This window comes from Hylobates moloch, unplaced genomic scaffold (assembly GCF_009828535.3).
Source record: "Hylobates moloch isolate HMO894 unplaced genomic scaffold, HMol_V3 SCAFFOLD_9, whole genome shotgun sequence".
NCBI lineage: Eukaryota > Metazoa > Chordata > Mammalia > Primates > Hylobatidae > Hylobates > Hylobates moloch.
In genome coordinates this window covers 124,079,999-124,095,218 of record NW_026652284.1, presented here as the reverse complement: position 1 = coordinate 124,095,218, position 15,220 = coordinate 124,079,999, and the positions used below count along the sequence as shown (strand labels likewise).

The window sequence follows — 15,220 nt, the reverse complement described above, 5'->3', positions numbered from 1 at the left end:
CGCCCGCCCTGCGTTCCTTCGCGGTGACTACCTGCTGGGGACGAGGGGAGGGTCCCGGCTGCCCAGCCGCCGCCCCTTGCCGGGAGTGCAAGCGCCAGGCCCGGGCCGCGCGGGGTTTACGGCACCCGCCTGCCCCGCCCCGCGTCGGGGGCCCCCACCTGGGCGCCGCCCTAGACGGGGGCGGGGCCTGTGAGGCTTGAAATGCGGGCGGAGCGGGCGCGCGGAGACACTGCGGGCAGAGCGGCGAGCGGGCAGGTGCGGCGGGTGCGGCGGGTGCGGATGCGGGCGCGGGGCCGGGCGGGGCGGCGGCCGCCGAGGGAAACCGGATCCCCGCTGGAGCCGCACGCCGAGGCCAGGGTGGGGGCGCGGCGGCCGGCGGGGGCTTGGGCTCTGGCCGGGCAGGTTTCCCGCCCTGGGCAATTTGAGTTCCGAGTCCGAAGTGGCGCTCCTGAGTCCCGGGCGCCCGTGAAGGGGAGGCGCCGGCCCCGATCCCTCATGGGAGAGGCGGCCACGGGCGGGGGTCTCGCAGGCCCATCGGTTTCCCCGGCAGCAAGGACCCCCCGGGGCACGCTCTGCAGGGTGGGGAACGCCCAGGCCAGGAGGCAACTAGGCCCACAAATTGAGAGGGGTGACTCCTGGCAACATTGCCGGGAGGGAGGCGTCACGGACCCGGGGAAGCTGCCTGCTGTTGGGTGAGCGGTCCCAGGGGTGGCCACTCCGGGTCGGGTAAGCGGTCACAGGGTCGCCTGGAGACCCGTGGGAGGCAGAGGCAGGAAGGGCCCTGTCCATCACTTGGGCCCAGGGCTCTGCTTCCCTGCCCTCCGCCCCCGCTGCACTGTGTCAAGCTTGTTATCGGGGCCGCTGATCTCTGATCATGGTGCAGGGTGCAGGTGGGTGGGGTCTTCCCACTATGGCACACAGCCGGGCAGAAGCTAAGGCTGCTGCCTCCTGTGTGGGCCCAGGCAGCTACCAGGGTCTGTCCTGACCTGGCTCAGGCAGGCAGCTGCAGCCTCCCCGACCTTTGTCCCAGGCTGCGGTGGGGACCTGCCGGGAAGTCTGGTGACAGACAGTGACCTCGCCCAAGAGATGCTGACCCACCCTCCTCAGGAATGGCCCTCCCCCACTTGGGGCCTGGGGGCCACCTGAGGTGGGGAATCCGCAGGACGGGCCCTTTGTGCCTCAGGCTCCCGGGAAATCTGCTTGGCCTCCTCCCCACCCCATCACCCTAACCCTGACCCCGTGCTCACCTGGGCGGCAGCCACCTCCTCCAGATGCCCCCACACTCGAAGCTGCGCTCCCTGCCCCCCCTCGCTCCGGACCCTCTGTCCAGCTGCCCTCCCCAGGCCCCACATGGAGTCAAGACACCCACTCCCAGGCCTTCCTCCTGCCAAGCCTGGGAAGGGGCAGGGCCCAGAGGGGCTCATACCAGGCCCAAGGTCAGGAAGAGACAGGGAGTGGTGCAGCCAGCCACAGGCCGAATCTCATGCATGGTGCAGGGCGGGCATGCACTGGCAGGCACACTCACACACGCAGGGCACGCCTGCCCCCGACTCCCTGCTCCCAAGCGCCCTGTCTCCAGCCTTCCTCCCTGAATCTCCTCTTTGGGGAACTTGAGCCACTCGCCTGAGCTTATGAGGCCCGCTTAGCACGCGGCCTGTCTGGGTTGGCGGCCTGTGCCCAGGTCAGGGGCCTGCTCAAGGTGCTGTCCCTGCCCCCGCTGTCCCTGCCCCGCCCTGACCCGCACTGCCCCTCCCGCTTGCTGGGAAATCAGGTGCTCCTCTCATTTCCCCACCGCCATCCCTGGCCGGATGTCAGGGGACAGGGCAGGCCCCTGACCCCCCGGAAGCCTCTCGTCTGGCCTGGATGCCATAGTGAGTGGCTCCCTTGTGCTCACAGATCCTGGGGGGTCCTGGAACGAGGCATGCTGGAGAGGGCCCAGCCCTAGGGGAGGCAGGTGCCAGTAGAGGTGGGCACAAAAGCGCCCAGGCTGGGTTCCCAGAAGCAGAGTCTGCCTGAGGCAGAGGTAACTGGGAGTGGTCTCAGGATGGCCTCAGGAAGGGAAAGGAGGAGGAAGCAGGGTGGATGAAGGAGAAGCTGGCCTGTCCTGCCGCCTCACGTACCCCCCAGAAGCAGATCTGGACAGCCCTGTAGTCACCCCAGTCAAGCTGTGCCCTTGAGCCTGGCCTATTCCTGGGGAAGTGCAGAAAGAAGTTTTGCAGGGTGGACCTGGCCCCTGGGGCCGCCTCCCTGTCCTCCAGACTGGATATCCTCAACCCGGTCGTGCCTGCTGGCTCAGGGCCTGTCAGGTGTGACCAGGTCCTCCTCCCTGAGAGTCCCCTCTAGGGCTGGGGGTGACGTTCTATTTACCATGAGAACCAGGTCCCTGCACCCTGCCTGCCCCTGTGGCGCTGCCTCCTGGTGCTCAGGCCTGTCCACTGCCAGATGGGAGCCTCCTCCTGGCTGCTTGCTCCTGGGACATGATGGGCTGGAGTGGCCTGGGAGCAGCATAGCCTTTGGCTTGGTGGCACTAGCTGTGTCCCCTGGCAGAAGTGTTCCTCCTCCAGGGACCAGGACATCTAAGCCCACCCAACCCACAGCTGTGGGGTCGAGGAGCCCAAGCTCCATCATGGGTCAGTGGGGGGTGGTGGGTGGGCCACTGTGGCTGCCAGGCCTTGGTTCCTGGACCCGTGGGGCCCACCTCCTGGGACACATGCACATGGGAAGCCACGTTTTGGAGTGGTACAGCAGACTTCCTGGGAAATGGTGCCCTAGCCTGCAAGGCGTCACTGGGGAGCTAGCACTCTGGCTGTGCCTTTAGGACGTTATTCCTACATCCCGTCAGGCCAGCAGCTTTTGGCTGGGGCAGACTGTGATGTGACCAGCGGGCCCACGGCCAATTGCACCATGAGGACAAGCGCCCAGGCATCCCTGTGGCGCACCGGCCAGCTGGCCAGACATCTGCAGCCTCTTGCGAGCTTCCTCCGATGCTGGTCGTTTAGCAGCAGCCCCACTCCATGGTCCTCTGCATCCTCCACGTCTTCTCAGCCACCTGACACTGTGTCCTGAGCACGGCCCCTCGGGACAGCTGAGCTGCAATGCTGCTTCCTGGAACCCTGGCTGTCTGCACTCGGCCAGTGAGGTGATGGTGAGCCCTCCTGGTCCCAGCTCCGTGTCTGAGGCTCTGAGCAGCCCGTCAGCGGCAGGATGCCTGGAGGAGGCCCAGGACCAGTATCTGTGGAAGGGAAGGGAGGGGACCAAGGTTTTGCCAAGGTGGGTAGGTGGGCTGCAGTCTTAACAGGTGGCCCTGAGGGGCATCTACAAGCCTCGATAGCCCTCAGAGTTGCCCCTGGAGGATGCCCTTCGTGAGACCAGATGTGGGGAGAGGGGATGGGGAGGACCCAGTGCCTTCCAGGGTTAGGCTCTGCACGTTCCAGAGCACGAGCAGCATGGGGTGCCTGTAAGACCTTCAGGAGGCAGCTGGCCACACAGTTTTGGGACCCAGGACAGGCTGGGCTCCTGCTGCAGATTTGGGGAGCTGAGGGTAGGTGGGAGGAGGTCTCAGAGTTAATGGGTGAACGAAGATGGAGCAGAAACCTGTCACCGGAGAGGGGAGCCCTCGTAGCCCATGTGGTGGAGGTGGGTGGGGGCCAGCTCCAAAATGCATTTGTTGAGTTTGGCAGCCGGGGGTGGTGGCTGCCTCAAGAGCGGTGGAGTGGGGGTGGGAGCCAAACGTGGGGTCCGACCCTTCTCCTGAGACCCTGTGTAGAGGTAGGGAAGGGTTGTCACGAACAGGCTGCTGAGCAGAGGGAGGTTCCAGCCGGAATGAGGAGGAGAACCAAGAGAGGGACTGGGGCCCATAGTGCTGAGAAAACGGGGAGCAGACCCTGCTCCTGGGTGGGTGGGCACAGGGGTGCAGAACACTGACTGGGGCCTAAAGACCAGGAAATTGCTCTCACAGCTCTAGAGGCCAGAAGCCGGAAGGCGAGGAGTGGGCAGGGCCGCGCTTCCTCCGGAGCTGGACGGGGAGGATCCTTCCTGCCTCTTCCAGCTTCTGGGGCCCCAGGCGTCCAGCAAATTCCTTGGCTTGTAGATCCAATCTCTGCCTCTGTCATCACATGGCCGCCCTCTCCCTGTGTGTCTTATAAGGACACTAGTTATGTTGGATAAGAGCCAATCCTAGCCCGGTATGATCTCATCTTAACCGGGTGACATCTGCAAAGATCCTATTTCCAAATAAGGTCACATTCACAGGGACTGTAGATTAGGACTTAGACATACCTTTTTAGGGGACATAATTCAACCTGGTGCAGAAGGGGACAGGCCTGGGTGGAGGCGGTTGACGTGCAGGAGTGGTGGGGATGGAGGTGAGGCACCTGCTACCCTGCTCAGAGCCAGTTGCACAGCTGTGTGTGGAAGGGGTCGGCGCAGGGCATGCCGGGGCTGCAGCCAGAGGACCAGGGCCCATGGGGGAGAAACAGCCTTGCCTGGCCTGCACCTGGCTCCTGGCAGGACTGCCACACGTCTGCCGAGTCTGCAGCCCCTGGGGCAGGGTGTGGGCTCGGGGGCAATAGCCCAGAGGCTGTGGTGCTCGCGGATGTGAGATTCAGGACGGGCAGAGGAGGATGCAGGGCCAGGCTGAGGCAGGAGACTGGGGCTTCAGAGGGCTGGGGTCTCGCTGGAGCCTGGTGGATGGCTGTGGAGGGAGGGCGGGGCCTCAGGAGCCTGCAGGAGGTGGCAGAGGCTTCTCTGGAGTGACAGGTCCAGGTGGGGTGGGAGCTTTCAAGAGGTCACTGGAGCTGGGGTGGGGCAGGGCATGGGGCAGAGCCTTTGGAGAACAAAAGAGATGCTGGTGCCCAGGCTGAGGGGCGGGCCCTGTGGGTGGAGCCACAGCCCTCTTGGAGCAGGGCTGGGCCCCTCAGGCCGGGCTGAGGATGGGACCAGGATGCCCAGGAAGGACTCGAGGGCACAGGGCCCTGGGGTGGCGGGAGGGCATTGGCCTGGGGTGGAGGTCGAAGGACAGCCTTCGAGAGGGACAGCCCTGGAGTCCCGAGAGGCCTCCCGGCGCCGCCTGGGCCCCTGCACTCACATGGTCCCTCTGAGCTTGCACTCCCCTTGGCACTCCCGCCGTGGAGTGCTCCCGGGGCAGACTCAACTCCTCAGGGACACTCTGGCTGCATGTCTGTGGGTGGAGCCCAGCCCGGGACAGCATGGGATTGGCCCCATGAACACATCTTCCCTCGTGCCCACCAGGCCATGCAGGGTCCCTGATTGAGCCTTTTTGTCCCCTGCAGGACAGAGGTGGACCTCAGCAGGCTCTGCATAATCAGCTGTGTGCGATGAGCGGCCACACCTTGCCTCCTCTTCCCGTCCCAGGCACCAACAGCATGGAGCAGGCCAGTGTCCCCAAAGCCATAGCAGCCACGCCGGGAGCCAGCACGCCCCCCAGGCCCCAGGCCAGGAGCATTGCTGGGGTGTATGTGGAGGCCTCGGGCCAGGCCCAGAGTGTCTACGCTGCCATGGAGGAGGGCCTCGTGCCTGCTGGGCTCGGGCTGGCTCTGCTAGAGGCCCAGGCAGCCACTGGGGGCCTGGTGGACCCTGCCCAGGGCCAGCTGCTCCCTGTGTCCAAGGCCCTGCAGCAGGGCCTGGTGGGGCTGGAGCTGAAGGAGAAGCTGCTGGCCGCTGAGCGTGCCACTATGGGCTACCCTGACCCCTACGGGGGTGAGAAGCTGGCCCTCTTTCAGGCCATTGGGAAGGAGGTTGTGGACAGGGCCCTGGGGCAGAGCTGGCTGGAGGTCCAGCTGGCCACTGGGGGCCTGGTGGACCCCGCCCAGGGAGTGCTCGTGGCCCCTGAGCCAGCCTGCCACCAGGGCCTCCTGGACCGGGAGACATGGCACAAGCTGTCAGAGCTTCAGCCTGGCACAGGTGTCCTGCGCTTCCTCGACCCCAACACGCTGGAGCGGCTGACGTACCACCAGCTGCTGGAAAGGTGTGTGCGGGCCCCCGGCTCGGGGCTAGCCCTGCTGCCCCTCAAGATCACCTTCCGCTCCATGGGCGGGGCGGTGAGTGCAGCCGAGCTGCTGGAAGTGGGCATCCTGGACGAGGAGGCCGTGCAGGGTCTGCGGGAGGGCAGGCTGGCCGCAGTGGACGTGAGTGCACGTGCCGAGGTGCGGCGCTACCTGGAGGGTACCGGCGGCGTGGCTGGGGTTGTCCTGCTGCCCGAAGGCCACAAGAAGAGCTTTTTCCAGGCTGCCACCGAGCACCTGCTCCCAATGGGCACCGCACTGCCACTCCTGGAGGCCCAGGCTGCCACCCACACCCTAGTGGACCCCATCACAGGCCAGCGGCTGTGGGTAGACGAGGCAGTCAGGGCGGGCCTGGTCAGCCCAGAGCTCCACGAGCAGCTCCTGGTGGCCGAGCAGGCCGTGACGGGGCACCACGACCCCTTCAGTGGCTCCCAAATCCCCCTCTTCCAGGCCATGAAGAAGGGGCTAGTGGACAGGCCACTGGCACTGCGGCTCCTGGATGCCCAGCTGGCCACAGGCGGGCTAGTCTGTCCGGCACGCAGGCTCCGGCTGCCCCTGGAGGCCGCCCTGCGCTGCGGCTGCCTGGATGAAGACACTCAGCAGCAGCTCTCGCAGGCTGGCGGCTTCTCAGACGGCAAGCACGGCGGCCTGCGCTATGAACAGCTGCTGGCCCTCTGTGTCACCGACCCAGAGACCGGGCTCGCCTTCCTGCTACTCTCAGGGGGACCCCGAGGAGGGGAGCCCCAGGGACCCCCATTCATCAACTACAGCACTCGGCAGGCCCTGAGTGCAGCCACAGCCACCGTCTCCGTGGGGAAGTTCCGGGGCCGGCCCGTGTCCCTCTGGGAGCTGCTCTTCTCTGAGGCCATCTCCTCAGAGCAGAGGGCAATGCTAGCCCAGCAGTACCAGGAAGGGACCCTCTCCATGGAGAAGCTGGCCGCTGAGGTGAGCGCCACCCTCGAGCAGGCTGCAGCCACCGCCAGGGTCACCTTTTCTGGGCTGAGGAACACTGTGACACCAGGAGAGCTGCTGAAAGCCGAGATCATCGACCAGGACCTGTATGAGCGGCTGGAGCACGGACAGGCCACAGCCCAGGATGTGGGCAGCCTGGCCTCGGTGCAGAGGTACCTGCAGGGTACGGGCTGCATTGCTGGCCTGCTGCTCCCCGGCTCCCAGGAACGCCTGAGCATCTATGACGCCCGATGCAAGGGGCTCCTCCGGCCCGGCACTGCCCTCATCCTTCTGGAGGCACAAGCTGCCACCGGCTTCATCATCGACCCAAAAGCAAACAAGGGGCACTCTGTTGAGGAGGCACTGAGGGCTGCTGTCATTGGGCCCGATGTGTTCGCGAAGCTGCTGTCGGCTGAGCGTGCCGTCACCGGCTACACTGACCCCTACACCGGGCAGCAGATCTCCCTCTTCCAGGCCATGCAGAAGGACCTCATCGTTCGGGAGCACGGCATCCGCCTGCTGGAGGCCCAGATCGCCACGGGCGGCATCATCGACCCCGTGCACAGCCACCGCGTGCCCGTGGACGTGGCCTACCGGCGCGGCTACTTCGATCAGATGCTGAACTTGATCCTGTTGGATCCTTCTGACGATACCAAGGGCTTCTTTGACCCCAACACGCACGAGAACCTCACGTACCTGCAGCTTCTGGAGCGCTGCGTGCGTGACCCTGAGACGGGCCTGTACCTCCTGCCACTCAGCAGCACGCAGTCCCCGTTGGTGGACAGTGCCACCCGGCAGGCCTTCCAGAACTTGCTGCTCTCCGTGAAGTATGGACGGTTTCAGGGGCGGAGGGTCTCCGCATGGGAGCTGATCAACTCTGAGTACTTCAGCGAGGGCCGCAGGAGGCAGCTGCTGCGTGGCTACCGGCGGCGCGAGGTCACGCTGGGGCAGGTGGCAAAGCTGCTGGAGGCGGAGACAGAGAGACAGGCGGACATCATGCTGCCCACACTGCGGAGCCGGGTCACCGTCCACCAGCTCCTGGAGGCCGGTATCATTGACCAGCAGCTGTTGGACCAAGTGCTGGCTGGGACAGTCAGCCCAGAGGCCCTCCTACTCATGGACGGCGTCCGCAGGTACCTGTGCGGCCTGGGAGCTGTGGGCGGTGTGCGGCTGCTGCCCTCTGGCCAGCGGCTCAGCCTCTACCAGGCCATGAGGCAGAAGCTGCTGGGGCCCAGGGTGACCCTGGCCCTGCTGGAGGCCCAGGCAGCCACCGGAACCATCCTGGACCCGCACAGCCCGGAGAGCCTCTCGGTGGATGAGGCCGTGCGCAGGGGTGTGGTGGGGCCGGAGCTGTATGGCAGGCTGAAGCGGGCTGAGGGTGCCATCGCTGGCTTCAGAGACCCCTTCTCTGGGAAGCAGGTGTCTCTGTTCCAGGCCATGAAGAAAGGTCTCATCCCTTGGGAGCAAGCTACCCGCCTCCTGGAGGCTCAAGTGGCCACAGGAGGGGTCATTGACCCCACCAGCCACCACCACCTCCCCATGCCAGTGGCCATTCAGCGTGGCTGTGTTGACCAGGAGATGGAGACAGCCTTGTCCAGCTCCTCCGAGACCTTCCCCACACCAGACGGCCAGGGGCGCACCAGCTATGCCCAGCTCCTGGAGCAGTGCCCCAGGGATGAGGCTTCTGGCCTTCACCTCCTGCCCCTGCCAGAAAGTGCTCCTGCCCTCCCCACCGAGGAGCAGGTCCAGAAGAGCCTGCAGGCCGTGCCGGGGGCCGAGGACGGCACATCCCTCTGGGACCTGCTCAGCTCCTGCCACTTCACCGAGGAGCAACGGAGGGGCCTGCTGGAGGACGTGCAGGAGGGGAGGACCACTGTGCCACAGCTGCTAGCCTCTGTGCAGAGGTGGGTACAGGAGACCAAGCTCCTGGCCCAGGCCCACGTCATGGTGCCCGGCCCACGGGGTGAGGTACCCGCTGTCTGGCTGCTGGATGCTGGCATCATCACCCAGGAGACCCTTGAGGCCCTGGCTCAGGGCACGCAGTCGCCCGCCCAGGTCGCTGAGCAGCCGGCAGTGAAGGCCTGCCTGTGGGGCACAGGCTGCGTGGCCGGTGTGCTGCTACAGCCCTCTGGGGCCAAGGCCAGCATCGCCCAGGCCATGAGGGATGGCCTCCTGCCCACAGGCCTGGGCCAGAGGCTGCTGGAAGCCCAGGTGGCATCTGGCTTCCTTGTTGACCCCCTGAACAACCAGAGACTGTCAGTGCAGGATGCGGTTAAGGTCGGCCTGGTGGGCAGGGAGCTGAGTGAGCAGCTCGGGCAGGCCAAGAGGGCGGTGGCCGGGTACCCAGATCCCTACTCCGGGGGCTCCCTCTCTCTGTGGCAGGCCATGGAGAAGGGGCTCGTGCCACAGAACGAGGGCTTGCCCCTCCTGCAGGTGCAGCTGGCCACAGGGGGTGTGGTGGACCCTGTCCACGGGGTGCACCTGCCCCAGACGGCAGCCTGCAGACTGGGCCTTCTGGATGCACAGACGAGCCAGGTGCTGACTGCAGTTGACAAAGACAACAAGTTCTTCTTTGACCCCAGTGCACGGGACCAGGTGACCTACCAGCAGCTCAGGGAACGCTGCGTGTGCGACGCCGAGACCGGCTTGTTGCTGCTGCCACTGCCCTCAGACACAGCGCTTGAGGTGGACGACCACACCGCAGTGGCTCTGAGGGCCATGAAGGTGCCCGTCAGCACAGGGAGGTTTAAGGGGTGTAGCGTGTCGCTCTGGGACCTGCTGCTCTCCGAGTACGTTGGCGCTGACAAGCGGAGGGAGCTGGTGGCACTCTGTCGGTCTGGGAGGGCTGCGGCCCTGCGGCAGGTGGTCAGCGCAGTCACTGCTCTGGTCGAGGCTGCAGAGAGTCAGCCCCTGCAGGCCACCTTCAGAGGGCTCCGGAAGCAGGTGTCAGCCAGGGACCTGTTTAGGGCACAGCTGATCAGCAGGAAGACGCTGGACGAGCTGAGCCAGGGGACAACGACTGTGAAGGAGGTGGCGGAGATGGACAGCGTGAGGCGGTCCCTGGAAGGAGGCAATTTCATTGCCGGGGTCCTTATCCAGGGCACCCAGGAGAGGATGAGCATCCCAGAAGCCCTGAGGAGGCACATCCTGCGGCCTGGCACAGCCCTGGTGCTGCTGGAGGCACAGGCGGCTACCGGCTTCATCATCGACCCCGTGGAGAACCGGAAGCTGACCGTGGAGGAGGCATTCAAAGCAGGAATGTTCAGCAAAGAAACCTACGTGAAGCTGCTGTCGGCCGAGCGCGCCGTCACCGGCTACACCGACCCCTACACCGGGCAGCAGATCTCCCTCTTCCAGGCCATGCAGAAGGGCCTCATCGTCCGGGAGCACGGCATCCGCCTGCTGGAGGCCCAGATCGCCACGGGCGGCATCATCGACCCCGTGCACAGCCACCGCGTGCCCGTGGACGTGGCCTACCGGTGCGGCTACTTCGACGAGGAGATGAACCGCGTCCTGGCGGACCCCAGCGATGACACCAAGGGCTTCTTCGACCCCAACACACATGAGAACCTTACGTACCTGCAGCTGCTGGAGCGCTGTGTGGAGGACCCCGAGACGGGCCTGTACCTGCTACAAATCGTAAAGAAAGGAGAAACCTACGTGTACATCAATGAGGCCACGAGACACGTGTTGCAATCCAGAACTGCAAAAATGCGCGTGGGGAGGTTTGCTGACCGGGTGGTCTCTTTCTGGGACCTGCTGTCCTCTCCATACTTCACAGAGGACAGGAAGCGGGAGCTCATCCAGGAGTATGGAGTCCAGAGTGGGGGCCTGGAGAAATTGCTGGAAATCATCACCACGACAATTGAAGAAACAGAGACACAAAACCAAGGCATCAAGTTGGCGGCCATCAGAGGGGAGGTGACAGCTGCAGAGCTGTTCAACTCCGGGGTCATCGATCAGAAGACCCTGCACACACTTCGTGCGGGGAGGACTGGGGGGCAGGCACTCAGCACGCTGGAGTGTGTGAAGCCCTACCTGGAAGGCAGTGGCTGCATTGCGGGGGTCACGGTGCCCACCACCACAGAGGTCATGAGCCTCCATGAGGCCAGCAGGAAGGAGCTCATCCCTGCAGCATTTGCGACTTGGCTGCTGGAGGCCCAGGCTGCCACTGGGTTCCTCCTGGACCCCTGCACCCGCCAGAGGCTCTCCGTGGATGAGGCTGCAGATGTGGGCCTGGTGAGCGAGGAGCTGCGGGAGAGGCTCCTGAAGGCTGAAAGGGCTGCCACGGGCTACAGGGATCCGGCCACGGGAGACACGATCTCGCTGTTCCAGGCCATGCAGAAGCAGCTCGTCGAGAAGGCGGAGGCACTGAGGCTGCTAGAGGTGCAGGTGGCCACGGGGGGTGTCATCGACCCATGGCACCACCACCGGCTCCCACTGGAAACAGCCTATAGACGTGGCTGTCTGCACAAGGACATCTATGCGCTCATTTCTGACCAGAAGCACATGAGGAAACGGTTTGTGGACCCGAACACGCAAGAGAAGGTCTCGTACCGAGAGCTACAGGAGAGGTGCCATCCGCAAGAGGACACTGGCTGGCTGCTCTTCCCAGTGAACAAGGATGCGCGGGACTCCGAGTACATCGATGACGAGACGAGAAGGGCCCTGGAGGCAGAGCAAGTGGAAATAACAGTGGGAAGGTTCAGAGGCCAGAAGCCAACACTGTGGGCACTGCTGAATTCCGAATACGTGACAGAGGAGAAGAAGCTCCAGCTGGTGAGGATGTACAGAACGGACACAAGACGGGCACTGCAGAAGGTAGCGCAGCTCATCTTAGAGATGATTGAGAAGCAGGAAAACAGCAACAAACACTTGTGGTTCCAAGGAATTAGACGACAGATCACGGCCTCTGAACTCCTCAGCTCATCCATAATTACGGAGCAAATGCTCCAGGACCTGGAAACGGGACGCAGCACGATGCAAGAGCTCAGGGAGGACGACCGCGTCAAGCGCTACCTGGAGGGCACCAGCTGCATCGCGGGCGTCCTGGTGCCCGCCAAGGACGAGCCCCGCCGCCAGGAGAAGATGAGCATCTACCAGGCCATGTGGAAGGGCGTGCTGCGGCCCGGCACGGCCCTGGTGCTGCTGGAGGCGCAGGCGGCCACCGGCTTCGTCATCGACCCCGTGCGCAACCTGAGGCTGTCCGTGGAGGCGGCCGTGGCCGCGGGCGTGGTGGGCGGCGAGATCCAGGAGAAGCTGCTGTCGGCCGAGCGCGCCGTCACCGGCTACACCGACCCCTACACCGGGCAGCAGATCTCCCTCTTCCAGGCCATGCAGAAGGACCTCATCGTCCGGGAGCACGGCATCCGCCTGCTGGAGGCCCAGATCGCCACGGGCGGCGTCATCGACCCCGTGCACAGCCACCGCGTGCCCGTGGACGTGGCCTACCGGCGCGGCTACTTCGACGAGGAGATGAACCGCGTCCTGGCGGACCCCAGCGACGACACCAAGGGCTTCTTCGACCCCAACACGCACGAGAACCTCACGTACCTGCAGCTGCTGCAGAGGGCCACACTCGACCCTGAGACGGGGCTCCTATTTCTTTCTCTCTCTCTACAGTGACTGGGCTTCCTCTGTGCAGTTTTCTGCAACTCTGGAGAAGTTGAGGTATACTTGTGTGTGTATTTTTTTTCCTCATTCTTTAATTTTGTTGTTTTACCCATTCGTTATCTGTGGAAAATGTTTTAAGTTGTCATGTGACAGTGACTTTTTCTTTGTCCATCAAGGTGTTTCATAATTTTTTTTGGTGTCTTTTCTGGGTCCTCTAGGTTTCATATGGTTTTACTTTTCACTCCTTTTTCGTTTTCAGAACATTTTTCTGTCCGTTTTGGATTCACTGCTTCTATTTTACGAAACGTCACTCTTTAGACTCTCAGTCCATCATGCCATCAGGTACTGTTGTTGCAGTGTAATTTTTATTACATGCAGTTATTTCCCTAATGATGTGCTATTCATGTTCATCGTCAAAGTCATTTTCCATCAGCTAATGTCTACTATTTATTGCTCTGGCTCAGTTTCGGTCCTCCTCCCCGGCCTTTCCCTCGCTGCTGCGCGGGCCAGAAGCACGGGCTTTATTCTCTCCATCGGCTGCTGGTCCACCTTAGAGGTGTGACCTCGCCAGCACTGACTGAGCGAGTCTGTTATGGAGAAGTACCTTTGGTAGTAATTTACTAGGAAAAAATCTGAACAAATAAAATATGAAGGAAACTCTTGTTTTTGATTTCAGGTTTTTGAAGGTTCAATCACCAATCTTTATACCCTTAATATAGAGATAGTGGATTAAACAAGGGAAGCAAGCCATCCAAAATGCAGGATTCCTAGAGCCGTATCTCAGAATCGTATGCACATAGGTTGCAGTTAAGTCTTGCTCAAAGATTTCTGGGAGAACCAAGAACTTTCGTTGTTAATGGAAGTGTGGCAATTGGAGCAGGTGACAAAGAACAAGCCCTTGCTAGTCCCTCCTTCGTTCACTCCACACATGGGTTGCCTGTGGCGTCTGGGCTGCTTGGTCTCCAATGGTAGCAGAACACAGCAAGAATCCATGTGTTCTGCCTGGTGGCTGTGTGTGGCTGGCCTCCTGGGGGCCTGCAGGCTGGGCATGGACGCCGTGGAGGACACTCCCTGTGCTGGACTGGCTGGAGCGAGGGCAGATAGAGTGGACGGGGCTTGGACATTCTGGATGAAGAGCCAGTGGCCTCAGGGCAGAAATGACACCAAGGTAACTCATCAAAATGTGCCTCCCAGGCTCTAGAAAATCCCTGCTAGGGTCTGTGTGGCCTTTGCAGGAGCATCTGGCCCATCTGGAGGTGGGCCCGAGGGGACAGGGGGCTACAAGGAAATAGAAACGGTAGTGAGGTTCACATGTGCTAACATTCACAGACGTCAAAGTAGGCACTCAGCACAATCCACGTAATAGCTCTGATCCAGGTTTTACAGCTGTCTGAATAAGACTGCGTACAACCAATGATGAAGGCTAGGATGGGGGATGCAGCAGGGCACTAGCCTTGAAAAGGGGGACAGGGAGAACCTTCAAAAACAAGTGGAGGAAAGGCATCAGCAGGGTGCTTTCAACCACATTCTTCCTATTGTTCTTGAGGAAGTCCTGCGTGTGTGCCTGATGCTTGTGTTGCAAAAGTTCTCACTGTGAACTTTACAGCGATGCTGAAGCGGGAATTAGCATGCCTGATTAGTGGTGATGGGACCCGCGTTTTTCTATCCTTTTACCTTTACCTTGTCATTGTCATATTTGAAGTGAGCCTCCTTAGGTAGCATATTAGTGGGTGGGGTTATCTTTATCCAATTTCACAGTTTCTATGTTTGAATTGGTACATTTATACCATTACATTTTATGTAATTATTTATGTGTTTGGACTTATTCTTTGTTTTCTTTCCCTCCTCTGTTTTTTGTTCGTTTCCCCTCTCTTAGCTACCTTCTTTTGGATTATTGGAATATTTTTTAGTGTTCCATTTAAATTTATTGGCTTTGGGCTATCGTTTTCTAATTTTTTATTGGTCACCCTGGAGATGACAGTATACTTAGGATTTTTGACAGTCTTCTTAGAGTCTCTGCTCTGCCACTTCATGTGAGGCGTGGTCTCTTTCTGTACATCTCCCCCCCCCATTCTATCTTTGTCATGTTATCACATCTACATGCATTGAAAATCCTACCAGGTAATGTGGCAATTTTGTTTTCAACCGTATATATTTTTTTTTTTTTTTCTTTTTGGAGATAGAGTCTTGCTCTGCCGCCCAGGCTGGAGTGCAGTGGTGCAATCTTGGCTCACTGCAACCTCCGCCTCCCTCCCAGGTTCAAGCGATTTTCGTGCCTTAGCTTGCCAAGCATCTGGGACTACAGGTGTGCACCACCATGCCCGGCTTTTTTGTATTTTAGTCTCTACTCAATGGTGTTTCATCATGTTTCCCAGGCTGGTCTCAAATTCCTGAGCTCAAGCAATCTGCCCACCTTGGCCTCCCAAAGTGCTAGGATTATAGGCGTGAGCCACCGCACCCAGCCTCAACAGTAATAGATATATAGATAGAGATATAGATATATAGATTAGATATATAGATAGAGATATAGATATATAGATTAGATATCGATATAGATAGATAGATATAGATATAGATATATAGATATATATTTTTGAAATGGAGTCTCGCTCTGTCGCCCAGGCTGGAGTGCA

At 61.3% G+C, this 15,220-nt stretch overlaps 1 protein-coding gene across 4 annotated transcripts; it reads left to right on the top strand.

Annotated features, from left to right (window-relative positions):
• Positions 1-237: 237 nt before the first annotated feature.
• EPPK1 (epiplakin 1) lies at positions 238-14,678 on the top strand. 4 transcript variants are annotated; one of them, XM_032760699.2, is made up of 2 exons: positions 238-255; positions 5,292-14,678. In XM_032760699.2, exon 2 carries the CDS (start codon positions 5,337-5,339, stop codon positions 12,597-12,599), a length of 7,263 nt encoding a protein of 2,420 aa, XP_032616590.1. In that variant the 5' UTR covers positions 238-255; positions 5,292-5,336; the 3' UTR covers positions 12,600-14,678. The 4 variants fall into 4 exon arrangements, with proteins under 4 accessions (XP_032616590.1, XP_058300476.1, XP_032616591.1 ...); XM_058444493.1 differs by having other exon boundaries at positions 238-273; XM_032760700.2 differs by lacking the exon at positions 238-255 and adding an exon at positions 2,854-3,139.
• The last annotated feature ends 542 nt before the right edge of the window (positions 14,679-15,220 follow it).